This window comes from Anser brachyrhynchus (assembly GCF_964034855.1).
Source record: "Anser brachyrhynchus genome assembly, chromosome: Z".
Lineage (NCBI taxonomy): Eukaryota > Metazoa > Chordata > Aves > Anseriformes > Anatidae > Anser > Anser brachyrhynchus.
This window is the reverse complement of record NC_137697.1, coordinates 23,795,987-23,814,005: the sequence shown is the minus strand read 5'-3', so window position 1 is coordinate 23,814,005 and position 18,019 is coordinate 23,795,987. Positions and strand designations below refer to the sequence as shown.

At 39.6% G+C, this 18,019-nt stretch overlaps 1 protein-coding gene across 5 annotated transcripts in view; it reads right to left on the bottom strand.

The window, feature by feature from the left end:
• Positions 1 to 18,019, bottom strand: part of SMARCA2 (SWI/SNF related BAF chromatin remodeling complex subunit ATPase 2) — a 124,600-nt gene that overhangs the window by 97,902 nt on the left and 8,679 nt on the right. For all 5 annotated transcript variants that reach the window (XM_080573793.1, XM_080573795.1, XM_080573794.1 and 2 more), the window contains exons 2-3: positions 17,149 to 17,409; positions 9,148 to 9,271 (exon numbers count right to left, since the gene is read on the bottom strand). In XM_080573793.1, the coding sequence (XP_080429919.1) occupies positions 9,148 to 9,271; positions 17,149 to 17,373 (349 nt within the window). In that variant the 5' untranslated portion in view covers positions 17,374 to 17,409. The remainder of the gene's footprint in view (positions 1 to 9,147; positions 9,272 to 17,148; positions 17,410 to 18,019) is intronic.

Sequence of the window (18,019 nt, the reverse complement as noted above, 5' to 3'; positions counted from 1 at the left end):
TATTCGGAGTAAGACAAGCTTGAACATGAAATACAACGAAGAAACATCAGGATGGCATACAGGTTCACTAGAATGTTAGACAAATATTTCACTACAATACATACGTAGTAGATTCTGCACTTTTTGCAGCTGGATGTTGCAATGTCTTTTTGATGTACATGTGTCAAGGAACACCTACCTATTCACCCTTACTGACCCTCTTTGCCAAACCTCTCCAAAATACAGAAATAGAAATAGGCAGCATTCAGTTTCTACACAATTGCTCCTTAATATATACAGATTAAGGCTTTGAGTCAGATGAAGAACACTCAATAACGTTTACCATCTGGGTGCTCATCTTGAACTTGGAACATCAACTGCCAGCACAAAAATCATCTTCTAAAGAAGCTGCTGAAGACTGGTACTCTAATAAAACTCTAAGAGAGCAAGCACAATTCTGAATCAAATGGTGCTTGTACCTTTCTATAGCAGTTGTGAACACAGAAGTTTTGTGTCTAAATTTTAACTGCACTTAATTTAACTACACATAACATATTTCCAAGAGTTTTGTAACTCATCCGTGAAAACAGATGGTATAGATTTTTAGTGAGATCAAGAACACATAGCATGTCAGAAAAAAAAAAAAAGTATTAAGAGTGATCTTTCAGGTAAAGTGCTACAGACAGCTAGATTTTAAATATTTCTACCAACAGTGAAAAAAGGTGATGGCATTTACCCACTTCATTCTGGTATTGTGGAGCACAAATAATGTTCTAACCAGTTTGAAAATATGTATGTATACACACACACGAACACAGATATATAATAACAAAAAAATAAACTAAAACTAATATCAAGAAATCTTCTGGCTCATGTTCATATGCTTTACCAAGCCAAGGGATATGGAACTCCAAACTTCATGCAAAAGCTTCTGATAACAAATCTCCATCAATCTGACACTAAGTGAAACTGCATCAACTTCATCTACACGTAGTCCAGATAAAAAAAAAAAAAAAAAGTAATTTTGACCTCTCTTTAGCTTCACTATTCTTGTTGGTCTCCCAGTAAAGGGAAGATGGACAAAATCTCATAGTCTTAAATTCTCTTTTGTGAGATGACAGAAGCTGCAAGTCACTAGAATTTCTACAAGTAGACAGATGAGAATGCTAAAGAACTGAAAGTCTAGTGATGCTGGGCCTCTGGGGATGAAAATATTTTACAAGCTTTACATGTCTGTAGATGTCTAAATAAAGGAAAAAGAACACAGGATTTCAGCTCTCCTCAAAAAGGAAAATGAGATCGAAGTACAGTAGAAGAGTAAAGGTTTTGTGATGAGAAAGGTCAAAAAAGACAAGACAGAAACGGACTGGGTTCAATCTTGTAACTAAAGAAGACGAAGACCAGAAAGAAGATTTTTATAAGAAAAATTAAACAATTTAAGAGAAAAATAGGGAAAGTGAGGTGATGAGTTCAAGAAAAAAAGAGATGTTCAAAAGTTAAAGTTACTGAAAGTATTTACTAGATCATTACAAAAACTGTTTACACGCCTATTAGTAGTGATAAAATCAATAATAAATAACCTTAAGTTTACTTCACTTATTCCTCTCCTTTCAGAGTTACTTTTGCCTTAAATTTTATTTTTTTATTAAGATCTGAAGCTAGAAATTCCTCTTGCTGAGAACACTGCATTTAGAGAACAAATACTACGCCACAAAAAAAAACACACAAAATTGCATTATTGTTTTATACCTGAAAAATGCAAGATTTATTGCTATGTTTATCCAATACTATTACACTTATAATCTCAGAATTTGCTTTAAATAGCACCTACTTTGAATTAGATTGTTTTCAAAACTGCCTTTTGAAAGACAGTTTATTTCCCCTTCAACGCTTTCCAAGTTATATATTCCTTAATCACTGACACATTTCAGAACCAAGATCTTGAAATCCATCTGTACTACAAAAATGAGAATTGTGGGATATGATTTTGAGCACTTGTTTCAAGTCTTGGCGGCTCCAGCTACAAGTCTATGACTATTTTGTAGAGAGGAGTCTCCAGAAACATGCATTTATTTATATTTTTCCTTTTCTAGATATGTGTTAATTGCACCTTCTTTCTACCTCAAAGTCCTGTGTACTAGGATTCTTGGTAATAAGGAAAAAAGGCTTGACAAGCGTTAAGACTTAAAACAAAATTCTAATAGAATATTTCAGAAAAGAACAAAGGCCTTTCCATCTTGTAGAGGCTCTAAAATGTAGCACTTACAGCACTTAACCTAAAATTTGAGAGGTTATATGGAAGTTTTCCTTTTTAAGTTTAAAACTTTTCAGAAGATTTAGTGGTGTGAAATAATTCAGTAACTGCCCTATCCTCATGAAGTATATACCTATCTTATTACTCTACTACAGGTGAGCATGCACATATGGGCTCTGAATAAGGACACATAAAGACTCGTGAAGATTGAGTTTAACAAGCACATGCTGCAAAAGAAAATATTAAAGACACAGGGCTTAAGAATGTTTAAGTACAGTTAAGAAGGACATCCTTTTTAACTTTGCAAACACACTTTCATCTGCCATGAAGCTCGTCAAATGCATTTTTGTGGCACGCATGAATTCCCACAGTAAACATTCCGTTTTTTAAATCTCTAGATCATTATTTCAGGATGAACTATCAAATACCACTTCCTCTAGATTTTCCACATAAAATTTTATCTTCAATACAGGATAAACACTTCAGCTTAGTTTAATCTTCAGAACAGAAGACAGCAAAAGCACTGAATGATAAAGTTGCAAAACACTTGCAACAGAGGAGTTGTGTGAGGTGGCAAAAAATAACAGAGAGTTCTGAAAAATATACAGAGTTGAAGACATCAAATTCTAGCAAAGGAAGGTCAAATAGCCCCAGATATTATCTAAACTGGGGTAACTCAAAGTATCAGGTTTCTCCAGGTCTTATCTAAGTAAGTTCTGAAGATCTTCAATGATGGTGATTCTTAACCACTCTTATGATTTTTTCCCCCGTTAGGTCCCATTGTGCTTTAGCTACGCACCTCTGAGGAGGGACTGATTCTGATTATATCATCTCCATAATCCCACAATGGGATTAGTGAAACTACATCAGAAATTTTTCTGAATTTTTAAGCAATTAACAAGTGCTGCTCTCTTAACTGTATAAATAATTAAGAACATCTCTTTGACACCAACTTTTTTTGAGAGAAATACATCATAAAATGTCATAAATTGCATATTCTCTTCAGTACTGACAACAGAAGAAACCCTATTCCTAACACTTTACCAAACACAAGTATTTTTGAAAGGCAGACCGTATGAGTTTCTGCTCTAATTGCTTTTAATTCCACTTTAGTTAACAGAAGTGAAGACCAACTTCCTTATCTGTTACAAAGCTGAAGAACTAGAGAGCTAAAAATTAAGATAAGACCTTTTATTCTCCACTTTTAATGATACAATTAAACAGAAGAGAACACAATTGAATTCTAAACTCTGATCAACGAATGGTAGATAGAGTCAAGGTTTTACCACTCCTAATACTGCAATATTTAACAGAGATCTTGACTTCCACTAAAAATTAAGTAGACTTGAATGGTGATGATGTCTGAGGATCATATAAAAACTTTCTGCTAAACCTGATTGGAAGGTTACATGCTTACCCAAAAAGATCAATGCAAGAGAATTTTTTAAGGAGAAAGATATAGATTTGAAGAATTTTAGTTCAGTATGGCATTTACCTTAACTGTCATTTCAGACAAAAATTGAAGTTTATTTTTTAAAAAATAAATCACGTACATGCTCACAATAACAGTGGAAAAGCGTAACATCTTAAAACACACATTGATAAATACGTTCATGTTGGATCAAACTTACAAAAATCTTTTTTAAGGTAAGCAATATATAAAGTTTCCCTATTGGTGGTACGGCCAGTGTTAACATCATCTCTTGTGAAACTCTCAGCCAAGAGAAAGACATACAGGCCCCATGTGTGCAAGTAATTTAAAACTAGGGCTGGAGAAATAAGCTGTTGTGAGGTCTTATGCTGGCAGGCAGATGGATAAGGTGACCCAACACATCTTTTCTCATCTTTATAAGGCAGAAAAAAAAATCGGAAAAGAAAGTGCAGCTAATTGAAGAACAATAGGGACAACAAGCATTGTTTGTACAGTAGCAAAATTGTGGTGAATTTTATAAAATAACTAAATTGGTATATCTTTATAGTAAGAAGTTCAACAAATACTGGTTGCTAATTAAAAATATATAAATATATACAGATTAAGTCCCAAAACCTTAAATACCTACATTTGTTATCCTTCATTTACCAATAGCAAGCAAAACTACCCAAACTATTCAAACAGGTCTATGTGTCACTGTTGTGTCCCCGTAAGTGCATTTACTTTGTTCTAAATTCCAGAAAAACTGAGGAAATTGTTTCAGTCCACTTATATCTCTTTAAGAATTATCATTAAAGAAAAAAAAACATAACATTGTCACATATGTATTGGGCTTTTTGCAATTTCTCCCAATTCCTCTTACAAAATCAAATCTAAACATAGATTTTATTTTCTGAATAACTCTGTTTAGCAGTTTAACAATTTAGTGAATTTCATACTTCTAATATCAACACTGGGACTTCCAGCACAGAAGTTCACAGAAGCTGAACACACTTTCTAACACAGCTCAAATTCAGTTAAATGTAGCATGATTATTATTTAAACAGCCAGCTATGAAGTCAGAGCAATGGACTTCCCTTCCTATTTAACTCATTAGCATTAAAAGAAAGGTTTTAATACTGAAACAAGGACATCACTGTGTATGAGTTCAAGAAAAGAAAACTGGTCTCTGCAAATGGTCAGGAATGTTACTCTTTCTGCCATTTGGCAGCAAGAGTGGAAAGGAGTAACTGCTGAGGAGACAGATACCAATTAAGATTTTTCTTCCATAAATTAATGCCCGACGTTTTTGTAAACCATGGTGTTGCAGTATGACTGAAATAAAAATGTAACAATCTGTCTCAAATCGTAAGAGATTCTTCCCACGTGACTAGCATGCCACTGAAAATCAAGGGAAAAAAAAAACATAATCAAAGTAATAAAGTTGCATATCTTGTTTTAGTAATTATCATTAGTAACAAAAAAGGCAAAAATCTCAGAACAGTAATTGCCATGGAAACAGCAAATATGAATTTATGAGCAGAATGACAAAACTGTTGCAGATTTACGTTAGAAATGTTTTTGATTTGCTCATCAAAGCATGTCCTCTCACCACAAAAAGAGTCAGTTGATTGTATCTTAGTAGACTGTAATAATCACTACTTCCAAAATTCTTGATTGAGACTTGCTCTAAGTTCAGTGGTCCTTATTTCAAGATTAGTTATTCACAGCAGCATGTTCAATTTACATAGATTATATATATCTACAACTCTATGTACAGTTTACCAATTCATTTCTAATTTATAACTCTCATATATGAGCACATATTCTAAATCCACAATTTTGTTGCTATAATTTCTGATGAGATGCAAAATTTATTTTTTATACTTTTTTTTCCCCCATGCTTTTTAAAAGGTGTACAGAATCATAGAATGCCCTGAGTTGGAAGGGACGCTTCGAGGATCTTCGAGTCCAACTCCTGGATCCCCAAAGAACCACCCAAAAAATCAGACCATGTGTCTGAGAGCGTTGTCCAATTGCTTTTTGAGCTCTGTCAGGCTCGGTGCCATGACCACTGCCCTGGGGAGCCTGTCCCAGTGCCCGACCCCCCTCTGGGTGCAGAACCTTTCCCTAACACCCAGCCTGACCCTCCCCTGTCCCAGCCCCATGCCGTTCCCTCGGGTCCTGTCGCTGTCCCCAGAGAGCAGAGCTCAGCGCCTGCCCCTCCGCTCCCCTCGTGAGGGAGCTGCAGGCCGCCATGAGGCCTCCCCTCAGCCTGCTCTGCTCTGGGCTGAGCAAACCGAGGGACCTCAGGTGCTCCTCATACATCTTGCCCTCTAGACCCTTCACCATCTCTGTAGCCCTCTTTTGGACACTCTCTAATATTTTTATGTCCTTTTTATATTGTGATGCCCAAAACTGCACACAGTACTGGAGGTGAGGCTGCACCAGAGCAGCGCAAAACAGTCATAGAATCACAGAACATCCCGAGTTGGAAGGGACCCGTAAGGATCATCAAGTCCAACTCCTGGCACCGCACAGGTCTACCCAAAATTTTAGACCATGTGCCTAAGTGCACAGTCCAAACACTTCTTAAATTCAGACAGGCTTGGTGCAGTGACTACTTCCCTGGGGAGCCTGTTCCGGTGTGCAACCACCCTCTCGGTGAAGAACCTCTTCCTGATGTCCAGCCTAAACTTCCCCTGCCTCAGCTTAACACCATTCCTGCGGGTCCTATGACTGGTGATAATGGAGAGTAGGTCACCTGCCTCTCCACTCCCCCTTGCGAGGAAGTTGTAGACTGCGATGAGGTCCCCCCTCAGCCTCCTCTTTTCCAGGCTGAACAGGCCCAGTGACCTCAGCCACTCCTCGTATGTCTTCCCCTCTAGGCTCCTCACCATCTTCGCCACCCACCTCTGGAGGCTCTCCAACAGTTTAATGTCCTTTTTGTACTGTGGTGCCCAGAACTGCACACAGTACTCGAGGTGAGGCCGTACCAGCGCAGAGTAGAGCGGGACAATCTCTTCCCTCGACCGACTAGAAATCCCATGCTTGATGCACCCCAGGATACGGCTGGCCCTCCTGGCTGCCAGGGCACACTGCTGGCTCATATTCAACTTGCTGTCAACCACAACCCCCAGATCCCTCTCTGCGGGGCTGCTCTCCAGTGTCTCGTCGCCCAGTCTGTATGTACAGCCAGGGTTGCCCCGTCCCAGGTGCAGGACCTGGCACTTGCTTTTGTTAAACTTCATGTGGTTGGTGATCGCCCAGCTCTCCAATCTGTCCAGGTCTCTCTGCAAGGCCTTTCCATGCTCATCCGAGTCCACAACTCCTCCAAGTTTGGTGTCATCAGCAAATTTGCTCAAAACACCTTCTAGTCCTACATCCAAATCCTTTATAAAAACATTGAAGAGGACTGGCCCTAAAATGGAGCCTTGAGGGACCCCACTAGTGACCATCCGCCAGCCAGATGCGGCCCCATTTACCACAACCCTTTGAGCCCTGCCCATCAGCCAATTGCTCACCCATTGTATGATGTTTTTGTTAAGTTGTATGCTGGACATTTTGTCCAGTAGGATCCTGTGGGAAACTGTGTCAAAAGCTTTGCTGAAGTCCAAAAAGATCACATCAGCTGGTTTCCCTTGATCGACTAGATGGGTGATCTTATCGCAAAAGGAAATCAAATTTGTTAGGCAGGACCTACCCCTCATGAACCCATGTTGGCTGGGACCAAGGACTGCATTGTCCCCCAGGTGCGCTTCAGTAACTTCAAGGATCATCTTCTCCATAATTTTACCAGGCACTGACGTGAGACTGACAGGCCTGTAATTTCTAGGGTCTTCTTTCTTACCCTTCTTGAAAATTGGCACAACATTTGACAGCTTCCAGTCTACTGGGACCTCTCTGGACTCCCAAGACAGTTGAAAAATAGTTGAGAGAGGTCCCACGATGAATTCAGCCAGCTCTTTAAGCACCCTGGGACGAATTCCATCCGGACCCATGGACTTGTACGGATCCAGGTGGAGCAGCAAATCCCGCACACATTCGGGGTCAATTGGGAGTTTGTCATTCCCACTGTCATGGTCCTCCAGCTCAGGGCACCCTGGGTCCTGAAGCCCATCATCAGTGTTGAAGACAGAGGCGAAGAAGGCATTAAATGTCTCTGCTTTGCCTATGTCATTGTCTGTGAGGAGACCTTCCCCATCAAGTAGCGGACCTATATTTTCTTTGGTTCTCCTTTTTCTGTTCACATATCTAAAAAACCCTTTTTTATTGTCTCCCACAGACGTGGCCAGCTTCAACTCTAGTTGGGCCTTGGCCATACAAATTTTCTCCCTACAAACACAAACACCATCCCTGTATTCCTTCCATGTCGTCTGACCCTCCTTCCAGCAGCCGTACACTTTCTTTTTTCACCTAAGCTCCAGCAGAAGATCCCTGGTCAGCCAGGCCGGCCTTCTGCCCCGCCTGCCTGACTTCCGATATTTTGGAATTGCCTGATCCTGTGCTTTTAGGAGGCAGTGCTTAAAGATTGACCAGCACTGATGGACACCAATGCCTTCAAAAGCAGTTTCCCAGAGGACCTTGCTGACTAGTTCCCTGAGCAGCCTGAAGTCTGCTTTCCCCATATCCAGGGCTTCCCTTCCGTTAAACAGCTAGCAGTGCTGTACCTGATGCACTGCAGCTACAGCTGGCCCTCCTGGCTGCCAGGGCATGCTGTTGACTCATGGTCATCAGCTAGCTGAACAAAACCCCCAGATCCTTTACACAAGGCTCCTCTCCAGCCTCTCTTCCCCATCTGTATGTATAGACGAGGTTAACCCTACCGAGGTGCAGAATCTGGTATTTGCTCTTGTTAAGTTTCATACAACTGGTGACTGTCCAGCTCTCTTCGAGCTTTGTCAAGCTCTCTCTGCAAGGCCCCTCTACCCTCAAGGGAGTCAATAGCTCCTCCCAATTTAGCGTCATCCTCAAATTTATTCAGTATACTTTCAAGTCCCACATCCAAGTCATTTATGAAAACATTAAAGAGAAATGGCCCTAAAACGGAGCCAGGTAAATGCAGTCAGGTAAAATGTTGCTCTCAAATCATCTTCCATCCCCCTGACTTCAATGGAAAAGTTTTAGCTGATGGAGAATACCTAACTGCAGAAGTAATTTTTCATTTAACCAATACTGTGAGGTGTAATGGAAGAACAATACTTTCTAGTGTTCATGGTCCTAGATAGGGGGCCAAATGATGCATTACGCATTAGGGTTTCAATCACAGATCACTGAGTTGAATGTTACAAAAATATCTGTTTTTTTCAAGTAGATGACTGATGAGCACTACAGACAGGATGTTATTCACCTTGGTATGTTATTCACATTCCCCTCTGATATGAGCTTCGTTTTTCTAAACAAAGCTGAATGGAAATAATTAGAAATATGTTCCACAGAACTACTGACTCTTTGTGGCATAATGGGGCCCCAAAACCTAAGAGCATGCACAGTATGTATAAACCTTGGCTATGCTGGTCCATTGGACTCTGAGGTGGACCCATCCCAGGGTGAGGAGGTCGCATACTCTTCATGGAGCCACAATGAACATCTTCAACCATTCCTTTTTCATGCAAGCCATCAATGGACTGTGGAGAAAAAAAAAGTATTTAAACAGAGATAGTGTATAAATCCACTATAAAAATCTAAAGGAATTTAACTTAAAATCTAAATAAATACAAAGTACAAACTTGTCTTATCTGACATTCAAAATAAATACTATGGGAACCTTTACCCCTGGAATCACACATTTCAGGAAGCACAGAGCACCACTGGAGTGCTTGTCCCCTTTGTTTCTTTCTTGACAAGTTTTTTTGTTTCCTTATGAACTGTTTGGCAAAGCCAGGGAGGCAAACCATCCACATACAAGCACATGAGCTGTATTGGTCTCATATTACAAAGCTGTGTAACACACACCAACTTATTAAAGTACAGCCTGTGGCTTGGCCTGAGCTATTTTTAGCCCAAACTTTGCCCTTTCAGTCTCTACTGGAATGCCCCAAACACTGTTTCTCTTCAAACATGAAGATACACCATTGCAGGAGGTTCCCTATTTTTGCCTACAAAGAGGTTAAGGCAGTCAAGGAAGGGAAGACATAGTTCTACTGGAATACTTGTGCTTCCTACAGTCACTGTCACCTCATTCACTCCTCAAGAACTACAGTTCCCATGGTACTTGGAATGCAAAACAGGACCAAAAGCCCTTCTCAGACAGTGAAGAGAAGACAGCCTGGGGTCAGAAAAATATGCAGAAGGCATGCAGGGCACTGGAAATTGCTCCCTAATAGAAACCTCAAAACTCCGAATATGAAAACACAGGAAAAGTAACGAAAGCAGGAAAAGATGTCTCTTAAGAAAACTAAAAAAGTTCTCCTGAAAGCAAAAATTATACCAGATCTCTAATGCTTATTAATCACTGCCTTAAGAGTGTCTGCACAGCTTTGTATTAGGAAGGAAAAAGGTGGCATCACTTACCTTCTCTATACAGAAATACGGAACTATGCCTCTCTAACACATACTTGTACACACACTAAATACTGTTCTTGCAAGCCCTACTATAAACATAGACCTTGCAGCCTATTTTCTCTGAATGTATGCCTATATACTGATGAAGCCTTTTTTTTTTTAAGGAGGTAGGAAAAAATATTCCAATGGAAAATACAGGTTGTAAAAAAAGCATAAGAAGCTACAGAGAAGTTATAGAAGTCACAGGAAAAAAAAACACTATAGAAGTTACAGAAAAACACTGTAATATTTCTTCTCTTCGATAAATCTGTTACACATGAGTGAATTCAGAAGAATTAAAGACACATCATCCTTTTATACAGAAAAAGGAGAAAACCTCTAACTTTTATTTGTAAATCCTTCACATATTTTTTCCATTTTCCATTGAAATAATTTTGTTTGATTGAAATTATCTTTAAATAAAGGGTTTTTTTTTGGTTAGTCAGCACTATTGAAGTATTTCACCATCATTTTCCTTGCCAGAAACTAAGGATAAAAAAAGAGAAAACTTACCAAAAAAAGGGGAAGTAAAATGGATTTTTGTTTCAACAAATTGTTTATGACATCGCAAAAACGTTTGTGGAAAATCTTTTATCTGATAGGCTATTTCTGATTACATGAACTTGGGATGTGGAGTAGGAATGTGGAGATAGCTTAATAGACACATTAAAAATAGGTTCAGTGTGCTGACCAAGTAAAACCCAATGCCATTTTCTGAGCATGAAGAGCTCTCTCTGTCCCTTCTCAGCTATTTATAGACAACTAACGCTGACAAGAATGCTCAGTTCACATTTTGCCCGCAGGAGCTGAGTACTACACAAACCAAAACACCTGTAAAACCAGACCCATTCCTATTTTATCGGGGCATATGCCCAGGTCTAAATCTTCAGGGCCTCCAAGAGGAGTAAGAGACTGTGCACAAAATTGAATCTGTTTTCTAGAACAAAGGGCTGTCGCTGTATACTCTGTGGTGTGACAGCAGGGATGGGTGTCACTGCACTGCACTAATGGACAGCAACAGTGAAGCCTCTGTTGATGTTGGCAGCTTTGAAAGGACCTAAGATGGGACATGGCACACACATCCAGAGCATCAGAAGTACTAGCACACAGGAGGTGGGAAATGGGACTAGCATTAATGAAGAGCAGCAGTGAAAAGGAAGACAAATACATGCCTACAGCTGTCCTTTCAAAAAGAGCATTTAACAAAAAGAAAAGGAATGGAAGGATAGGCACAGAAACGTCAATTGGAGGAGTACTTCTGTGGGAAGAGTTGATGAAAATAACAGTTTTTGTAAAATATGTGTTTCAAAATAAATAAATAACAACTGGCAAACTGAAATGTTTCTAGTCTAACAGAAGGGAGCATAAGTATAGCAAAAATGGGGTTTGCTTCTGTGTATTTGCAGAAATTATAATGTAAAAAACTAAAAGTGAAATTCATTAGAAACAGATAAGGAAAAATAGAACTGACTAATCTGTTTTTAATTGCAAAGCTAAAAAAGCTAAGATGGCACAAATTTCTTTCAAGGCAAAACTAGTTTCAATGATCAATGATTAAATGCAAAGAGACTTATGCTTTCAAAAATATTTTTAATCAAAAAGCACCTCCACTGTCTATGGGAAAAAAAAGACAACTCTAAAACTAAGTAGACAAGGACTACATAACTTAAAAAACGGTTATTTTTCACAACCTTTTTGAATCACTATAAAGTTACAAAGTTAGATGGTAACTTTAAACCTATGTAACAGGTTAAAAATCACAGAAAACATCCCCCACACAAAGCAATTTCTGTGAATTCTTCTGTCCTGTATAAATTAGAGATGTCTTCCACAAAGACATTGTTGGCATGAAAAATGTAACCTGTACCAGCTATACAGCACTACTGTCACATCGGTGTGTTCTATTTTTCTTTTAATATGACACAACAGATGGGAAATAGGAAGCTGAGACATATTCAACTTTGAGTACATATTACTATTATTGTCCTTGTCCTAAATCTCAGCTACATGCAAGCTCGTACTTACAAGCAAAGCTGGCAAACTTGCAGACTTTACATATTGACTAAAATAAATGGAATATTTTACCTACACTGCTTTTACTCTTCATTCAGTAAGGTCTTCTCACAAAGAGTGTTACATCACAATTTGACCTATTTCCAGTAAACTGCATATTATGGTGTCTTTTTTCTTTTTTTTTTCCTACCTCCTTTTTAAACCAACAAATAAAACATTGGCCTTGAAATCAGAGACTAAGATTAAGAATCAAAATAGATTTCTTCTAGACCACGCATCCTCTACACTAACAACAAAAATTACATAGACCAAATAGCAATGTGTTGTCACCTAACCACACAGCCACATCAGTGATAGACAGGCAGTCTGACTGCAGTTACCCTCGCAGTAGGGATTTAACCAATAGTTCTGTTAATCCAATATAAATCACCAGAATACCATCTCACACAAAGTCTCTATTAATTTTTCAAGTTCAAAAACAATACATTCTTTTTTCACTAATGTAGACCATACAACAAAAATAATACAGGGAACACTAAAATCATCTATCCCTATCTTCTGCCTCCAGAAAAGCCTGTATGTGGATATGATGGTTTCACAGAGATAGACAGCTAAGCTTTACCATTCCACCCTCTCACTCCCATTCCTCAACAAAATAGGAGGAGCAAATATGATGAAAAAAGGCTTATGGACTGAGATAAAGACAGGGAGATCACTCACCAATTACCATTATGGGCAAAACTGAATCAGCATAGGAAGATTTGTAGTTTATTGCCTATTGATAATAGACTACAGCAGTGAGAACTAAAAGCAAACTTAAAAAAACTTCCCCTCCCCCCTCCACCATCCACCCTCTTCTATGTCCTCCCCACGAGCAGTGAGTGCAGCGGAATGGGGGCTACTGTTAGTCCCTAATGCTTTGTCTCTGCCATTCCTTCACGGTCACTCTCTGCCCCTGCTCCACGCGGGGTCCCTCCCACGGGATGCCGTCCTTCCCAAACCAATCCTGCAGGGGCTGCCCACAGGCAGCAGCTCTTCAGGAACTGCTCCCACATGGCTCCGTACCACGGGGTCCATCCATCAGGAGCAAACTGCTCCAGCACAGGTCCCCCACGGGCGGCAGTTCCCCCTAGGCCTGTAATGATTTCCTTGGCAACATCATTGGTAGTCTAAAGGTTACTTAAGGAAGTAGTAAGAAAAATAGCCAATTTATTGTTTCCATCAAAACTGAATTATGTAAATCAATAGTAAATTTTCCTGTGGAAGGTTTTTTGGATTATTATATGAATATACAGTCTTTATCTTTCATATTAACAGCAGTTAAGTAAATGAACTTTAGGAATTATGATGTATTAATGTCTGTTTATATCAATCATTTCTATATCTACCTACTTTTCCACACTTTAATTTCTTTTCATTTTTATGCATCATGCTATGCTCTGTAAACTAGTCAAACATCTAACATAGAATTAAGGTGCTTTACCACTTAATCTGTTAAATTTAGAAGTGGGAACCACAATACCATTGCATATATGGGATGTACATCCCACAAGCAATTGCGTAACAGGGACACTTTTTGCATGCTCTCCCACTTTTACTACACTCTTTTGGAAAAAAAAAAAAAAAGGAAAACAAAAGAACAAAAATGCTATGTTACATCATTACATAGAAGCCAAACTGCTTTAAATAACACTAAGAAGAAAGAAAAAGTTTACTTGTTCAAACTGGAACATGCAGGTGGCTGATCAGTTACTTTAACTGCATGGAATATCATTCAAGTAACATATACAAAATGGTCTGGAGGAACACTTTCACAGCATTCCTTAAACAGACCCTTCCCCAGCCTCTCCCTTAGTTGTTGTAATAGACTGTTTCTGTAGTCGTACAGGAAAACAGGACAGAAAACCGATTTAGACTGAAAAATTAAATAAGAAAAAAAAAACTTTTTTTTTTCTCCAGCTGGATCAGTTCAACAGACCCATTCTTTAGTACAGTCTCACTCACCTCCCACCTCAACCCCCCCCCCACACTCCCAACAGGCATGGTGGAACTTTAAAAGTGGCAAACTAGGAAACAGCAAGGCTGTTTAAACTTCACTACTTAAATAAAGGCTTTTGAAATTACAGCCTTTGCCCCATTATCAGAATAAAGGTATAGAAAAAGGAAAGTAATTCTACTATAAGTATACTGACTGATCACCTCTGAATTAGCTATCTGGACTCTTCACAGACATGGTACCTATTTCAAAACATTTCAGTGGGCTACCTCCCTGGGAGAACTTCTATACTGGTTCACAGAACTTGTAATATGCTCCTAAAGTCTCTGAAAGGACTTAGTTCATTTGTTTCTAATGCTGATATAGCATTAGACATCTGAAGAACATACAAGGTGAAACAGGATATAGCAGTTGAAGACATAATGTGTGGAGTATTAAACTGTTCTACTGCAAAATTCCTAGTGTTGGCCTTTTTTTCTACAGGTATGCATTCTCTAAAAAAAGAAAGAGCTGAGAAGATTGAAGGATGTAAACCCTGACTGCCTATGGTGTTTGGAGCACTCACCAGAGTACTAGCATCTTGGATTGCAAATGACCTCACAAATAAAGAAATGCCAACTGAAGATAACAAATCTGGCTAACAGCTAAATTACACACTTCAAGATTCACATGCAAAACTTTTAGTTACTGAAGGTATTGAACTCTCACAGATTACAATTTTAATACTTCAGTACAAATGGTGAGTTGGATCATGGCCTCCTTCACATCATCTGTCTTTGAGCTATTAGAAATTTTAACAATACAGATCTTCATGCAAAGACAGTAGTGCCATGTCCCTGATGTCTGGACACTGTTCTAACAACTGAAACTGATCCATATGTGAAAATGACAACAAGAAGCTGCCAATTCATGAGGAAAATTAAAATATGTTTATGATAAACATTTTTAGTTTTTATTCGAATTTCTTTATGTGCTTATACATTGGGTTTACATGGCAAGGTTTTTGGCAGCAGGGGGGCTGCAGTGGTAGCCTCTGTCAGCAGAGCCCAGCAGCTGCCCTATGTCAGATCAGAGCCAGATCCAGCCGACTCCAAGAGGAACCCAGCCAGAGCTAAGCCACTGAGTGACATTGGTTGCATTTCTGTGATAAGATATTTGAGAAAGGCTCACTGCAGAAAATCAGTGAGAAAGAGAATTGAGCAAAAATGAGAGAACCAGCCCTGCAGCCCCCCAGCTCAGTGAAGCAGGAGGGCAGGAGGTGCTCCAGGCACGCAGCAGCAGTTCCCCTGCGGCCTGTGGAGAGGCCCCTGGTGGAGCAGGCTGTCCCCCCTGCAGCCCATGGGTCCCACACGGAGCAGATCTCCACGCTGCAGCCCGTGGAGGAGCCCCCCATGGAGCAGGTGGATGTGGCCTGGAGAAGGCTGCGGCCCACGGAGAGTCCCTGCTGGAGCAGGCTCCGGGCCGGAGCTGAAGCCCATGGAGAGGAGTCCACGCAGGAGCAGGGGGTCTGGGGGGAGCTGCCGCCCATGGGGGACCCATGCTGGAGCAGTTTGCTCCTGGGGGATGGATGGACCCCGTGGTACAGAACCATGTGGGAGCAGTTCCTGAAGAGCTGCAGCCTGTGGGAGGACTGTATTCCTGTGGTAGGTGCCCCATGCTGGAGTAGGGGAAGAGAGTGAGGATTAAGGAGTGGCACAGGCAAAGTGCTATGGACCAACCTCAACCCCCGCCTCACTCATCAGCCCCCTGCACTACTCACAGGGCGAGAAAGCAGAACTGAGATTGAAGTTGACCCCTGGATGAATGGAGGGGTGGAAGGAAGGTAGTTTTAGTTTTTTTCATTTTTTTTCCCCAGTTTTCCCTGCTCTACTTTATTATCAATTGGCAATAACTTCCATTAATCTTGAGTTGCATCTGTTTTGCCTGTGACAGTATTTGCTCAGCAATCTCCCTGTCCTTTTCTCAATCCATGAGCTTTCTCATTGTGTCTTCTGCCCCCTCCTGCCTTGTCTTACTGAGGAGGGTGAGTGATAGAGCAGCTTGGTGGCCACCTGGCAGCCAGCCAAGGTCAACCCACCACAGCTTATAACAACGCTGCACAGCATCTACAATAGTAACCAAAATGTCTTTAGAACCTTGGCTCTTTAAGCTGTTACTTCATATTTCTGAGAGAACAACATAAGTGAAATTGAAATTATTGTTATTTCTTAAGCTTTGGTTCACAACCAAACAAAAATGGAAGTAGGTAAGAGACTGGTCTCAAAAAGGAAATTACAGACAAGCAAATAATGTCCTCAAAGCAAAAGATATTAATGATAGCCTAAGCACACACGTAATTTTAAGTATATGACAACCACTTATATCCAACTATTCGTGCTGTCCGTTACACAGTTTTAAATTCATTACTAAGATGGATGTAACATAATGTAGTATAATTTGAAAACAAAGTTTTTCATAAACAGAATACTAAACAAATTTGTCAGTACAAGCCCCTTAAGAGTTAAAAGTATTAAAACAAAAAAGTTTAAAAATCAATTTCATGGAAAACAAAAATCCCAGAAAAATGTAACATAGAAGCAACATGCTTCAAAAGATAATAAAGAAAAATAAAGAAAAAGTTGGTTAGAATGATCTGCTATAAGGTTTTAATACTGTAATTCCATTTCTTTTTCTCCAGTCAGGTCTAACCTAATGAAAAGCACACAGTTTAAAAATGAAAACTTGCAAACCACTCAGTCTGTAGTTCAAAACAGTCTACTAAGAACAAACAAGCTGTATTTAATCTAGAATATGCATCACCTTTAGTGATAAAGACAGAATTAAGAGCGTAGGGGCAGTTTTACAAGTGAAGTGTAATAGCAGTTATGCAGGTCTAAATGTAGTAGAAGTATTTTTTTTATTCAGTGGAAAGAACTCTTAGAAAAAAAAGGTTCACTTGTAATGAACTATTACCTTATGCATTTGGTGCATGCCTTCCTGTGGATAATCAGTAGGTCCCATTGCTGGCATTGGATGTGAGACACTGGGTGGACCGGGACTTGGCCCCATCATGCTGTGAACTGAGCCAGGAGAAGGCCCTGGTCCTGGGCTAGGTCCTAGAATCGGTCCAGGTGAAGGTCCTGGTCCAGGGGAAGGACCAGGATGAGGCATGGCGCCAGGGTCTGTAGGCGTGGACATCTATTTTCTGTCTCCTTTTCAATTAGCAGAATAGCTCTAATAACAAAACAAACGAAAAGAGAATTTCTATGTGACATTAGGTAGGTGCATTGAAGATGTAATAAAGAAATTCTACGGGCAATCACCACACACATGCACACACACACACAAGCTGTCATCAGAAGAAAATGCTTAAATCATCCTTAACATGGCACATTACTCTGATCACCCTTCAAAAAGCGCCCCAAAAGCAGAAAAATCCTGACCGTTCAGTCAATTTCTGCATATTTATATGTTACTCACAGAATAAAGAAGCTGGTAGGCTATCGGAAATATCTACCAGAGAAAAGTGTAGTTCAACAGACTTGCTTTCATCAAATTATATAACATGTGGTCAAGAACAGTACTACTAAAGACAGAGAAGACAACTGTGCATCTCTATTAACGCACGTGTGTTCAAAAATGTTTCACTAAACTCAACGTATATGACTGCAACAAAATTCTTATAAAATTCACGGGAATACAGCAAAACAAGTATTAAAAGTATTATTAACACTATCTTCTGACTTCTTTTATTCAGTTAGATATTAATTAGATATTAGATATTAATATATTAGATATTAATTTAGGACTGCTTATCTCTGTATGCAATCATAGTATCAAATAA